This window comes from Zeus faber (assembly GCF_960531495.2).
Source record: "Zeus faber genome assembly, chromosome: 20".
Lineage (NCBI taxonomy): Eukaryota > Metazoa > Chordata > Actinopteri > Zeiformes > Zeidae > Zeus > Zeus faber.
The window spans coordinates 28,079,735-28,083,934 of record NC_137207.1 but is presented as its reverse complement, the minus strand read 5'-3'; the positions used below and the strand labels follow the sequence as shown (position 1 = coordinate 28,083,934).

At 46.4% G+C, this 4,200-nt stretch overlaps 1 protein-coding gene across 1 annotated transcript in view; it reads right to left on the bottom strand.

Annotated features, from left to right (window-relative positions):
* Positions 1–1,902: 1,902 nt before the first annotated feature.
* The window catches only part of LOC307245455 (H-2 class II histocompatibility antigen, E-S beta chain-like), a 7,548-nt gene continuing 5,250 nt past the window's right edge, over positions 1,903–4,200 (bottom strand). The window contains exons 3-4 of the mRNA XM_080021034.1: positions 3,107–3,535; positions 1,903–2,602 (exon numbers count right to left, since the gene is read on the bottom strand). Coding sequence (XP_079877160.1) covers positions 2,487–2,602; positions 3,107–3,535 — 545 coding nt within the window. The 3' untranslated portion in view covers positions 1,903–2,486. The remainder of the gene's footprint in view (positions 2,603–3,106; positions 3,536–4,200) is intronic.

The window sequence follows — 4,200 nt, the reverse complement described above, 5'->3', positions numbered from 1 at the left end:
GGGAATAACGCGTCCTTGCCTAGAGTGCATGCTGTTCAGATAGTGTTTGGCAAACATGTTATTGTAGAAGCGGAAAAGGAGGATTTTGCCTGTACAGTCCCTTCTATAATTCCATATATTAATTTGGCGCTTTGCGTATAGGGCCTCCGTACGTGCAACTGTGGGCCTGACGGGCCCCCTTTGCGCAGTCTGTGTTGTACTGCCACTGCTGTCCAGGCCTTCTGTTCCTTCCTTCAAGCCGGACTCTGTACGCTTGGGCCCATGGGTTCCGAGGAGTCTTGGAGTTCCGTCATCCTTGCTCTCAGTAGTTACTCGGTGGTTTCTAGGCCACGTGGTCCCTTGAGGTAAAGTTAATCTTTTCACTCTTCTGCATTCACCAAGTGGAGACGTACGTGGCCATGTAGCAAACTCAACACTCTCAAAAAGTACCCGCAGACAGGAGCTCACTTTTGGTATCTTTAAATAGAAGCGGTGTGAAACTATGAAACAGTACCGGAATATGCAGATTAAGGATTAGCCTCTACGCAGATGTAAACAACCTGTTAATACGTTATCATAGTTACTACACTGCATGCATACACCAAAAACATGAATGAACTCACAGATTGTGCTTTTTCAAGGGCAATGATGAGACTGATGGAAGAGATGTGAGTCTGAGTCTTATATGGCTGAGTCCCAATGACACGCTACCCACTGGTGGGGCGGAACACACACAGGGAGGGCATAAATGTTTCACATATATTTAAGTATGCAGCGAATATGTTGTTTCTCTTTGGTAAAGAATGACCGTGGGAGCTAAATAATATTATAATTCTTTGTCTTTAAGTTTGAAATAAATTTTGCCCCCTAGGACAACTACAATATTAGTAGAGCAGTGACATTTCTTAAGTGGGCTGGAATACGTTCTACCATTATTATTTTAATGTTTGGGGTTGCGGTGACCACTCGGGGGCAGGTTTCCTGTCTCTCCTCTGCGGGGTTCTAATCCTGGGGTTCATAGATCTTGACTGGTGCTTGGTTCGATGCCTCTGACCAGCGCTGTGTCCTGTGTTTTTTATAAATAGCAGTGGGCTGCGGTCGGGGAACCTCCGGAGCATTTTATAGGCACTGCTCCACTTCCTGCTGGCATCAGGCTTGACTTTGTGGGTTTGGAGCTGGAACAGTTTGTTCCTTCTCCATAGCATTGTTTGCCACCGTGCTTCTGCCGAAAAAGCCATTGACACCCTCCCCATGAGCCTGGCTGCTGTTGGCAGATTTAACGCCCGTTGTGAAGCACGACACTCCACATGCAGGTGTCCCGCTAACCGAACACCAACGCTCACGGTAGAAGCCTTGTCGGCTACAATCGCCAGGTTTTTGTTATGCGTTTTTCAGGAGGTCTGCAATGTTTGCCCCGGGTTTGGGTTAGGGTTAGATCTTCTGCTCCTTGTTCCAATTTTTCAGTCCACCTTAAATGGCCGCAATACCACTATTTGGCCTGTAGGTATGTAGTGAGTAATCCCTGTCCTTTAGCTCACATGACTGTTGAGAAATTTACCAAAATGACTAATCTGTTCAGAAAAATAAAACAAACAATGACTGTCCAGGGTGCATTTTTCAATGGAATATATAAAAAAATGATGTATGTGTGTATATATATGAATATGAAAAGCTACATGAAGCAACCAGAAGCATAACATGACAGGATAGAGTGTAATTCCATGAGGAAGGCAAAAGGTGTTTGCACTTTGTACATAATTGTTGTGACTTCACTGTGGTAGTTTTTATTCCGACTTGTGATGAAGACGACATCTTTTTACTTTACCTCTGAACATGGTGTGCAGGCTCTGGTGGCAGTGTGTTATTGCAATTTTTCCATAATTGTTAACTTCCACCCCCGTTATGAAACACAACTTTATCATATTAACATAGAAGAAATAAGCTTTAATATTTAACAATCATTAAAAAAAGAAGCACAATGAACTCAGACAGAGAAACAGACATTTGATCAACAACATCATGGATTATTCATTATATTACTAGATGGGATTTGGACTTTAGGCTCTTGACCTACATCTCCTCTCTGTCTGTCTAACTCTGTCTGTCTGTCTCTCTCTCTCTCTCTGTTTCTCTCTCCCCTTTCCTGTCATGTCAGCAGCTCCTTCACCAAACAGAGCCACCTGAGTAATAATCACTTTGTTCTCTTATCAGTAATATTGTGATTGGTTCATAATCATCATATTAGTCCAGAGTTTCCACAGTAATTCAGTGTCATGTGTCACTGACTTTAATTCATTTTTTTGATTGAAAATATAATTTTTAAAATATGTATACTGTATGCAATGTTGTATTGTAATACTATCTGAGTCATTATCAGTAATTTCACAAATGTTTATTTTATGATAACTAATCATCATGTTATTTATCATTAATTGATCACTCTGTGTGTGTGTGTGTGTGTGTGTGTGTGTGTGTGTGTGTGTGTGTGTGTGTCTGTGTGTCTGTGTCTATCTGGTGGCACTCCAGTAGCAGCCTCCCCCAGTCAGCAGCACCACAGCTCCCAGTATGAGCAGAGAAGCTCCCAGTACGACCAGCATCTGGTCGGTCTGCAGCGCTGAGAGGTCTGGGGGAGGGGTCACATGACCGTCATATACATGTACACATTCATACAAATAATCCTGCAAACATACACAGCAATGCACACGCACACACATCTGTGAGCCAGGCCTCCACCAGGCCTCCACCAGGCCTCCACCAGGCCTCCACCAGGCCTCCACCAGGCCTCCACCAGGCCTCCACCAGGCCTCCACCAGGCCTCCTGGTGTCACTGCTTCACTGTCCTGAAGCAGACGTGTGTTGGGATATGAGCAGCAACTTGCGACAAGAGTCATCAGGTTGTAATGACATCATAATGATGTCATAACTGCTGGAGACAAAACCAGTCAACACACATACACACATACATACACACATACATACACACATACACATACACATACACATACATACATATACATACACACATACATACATACATACATACATACATACATACACATACAAACATATACATACATACATACACATACATACATATACATACACACACATACATACACATACATACCCAGGTGGTAAACTTTGGGCTCATCCAGACTGGCATGTTCCACCACACAGCTGATGGTCTCCCCCACAGCAGGGGTGTACTTCAGGTGGGAGATCTGCTGGTAACGCCAGGGACCATTGCGGCTGGTTGGTCCACTCAGCAACAGGGAGCCCTGGAGGTCAGCCAGGGCGTCTGCCTGGGCGTCGGCCTGGGCGTCGGCCCGGGGCGCGGCCTGCGTGGCGGCCTGCGGGGAGGCCTGGGGCGCGGCCTGGGGCGCGGCCTGCCGGGCGACCTGGGGCGCAGCCTGGGGGGCGGCCTGCAGGAAGGGCTTCCCGTTCTTCAGCCACGTCACCCGGATGTCTCTGGGGTAGAAGTCGTAAACGCTGCAGACCAGCAGCGTGGAATCCACAGCTTTTGTTTGGACCATCTTCAACTTGACACGAGGAGCAACTGTAGCAGGGAAATAGAAAGAGGTCATCCTCCTGACCTTCAAACGGGGCAGGGTCCAAACCTGCCTCATTTCATCTGTCTGGACCCAGCTCTGCTTTTGTCTCTGGGTGAGATTGAACTAAAGTAGTCGCTTCTGGTCCATCCCTGCATCCAAACTGCATCCTACACCCACTGCACCCTACATCCACTGTATCCTCCATCCACTTCACCCTACATCCACTTCGCCCTACAACCACTGTATCCTCCATCCACTGCATCCTACATCCACTGCACCCTCCATGTTGGTGTTGTGTTCCAGCGAACCTTCCTTTATCTCGTTTGGAGTACTTCATAGTACTCCAGCGGCCATTTTGTGTGTTTCATCTTAACGCCCGGATCGTCTCTCTACAGCGATGGAAGTTCGGAAAATGGAACTTGGGCGGAGCTTCTTGTCACCATCCGACAGCGTACTGTTGCCATGGGAACGCAGCATGAAAAACAATTAAAGTGTCGCTGATAAGAAACTCCTATTGTTCCAAATGGGGGTGTGATGTGAGACTGTGAGGGAACCAGAGGCAACTGTGAGAGACCCCCCACATCTTCTAACCCATCCATCTGCTTATTTCTATCTTCTTTCTCACGCTTACATTAAAAAAGTACAAGATGGAACATTCCTCAGAACATTC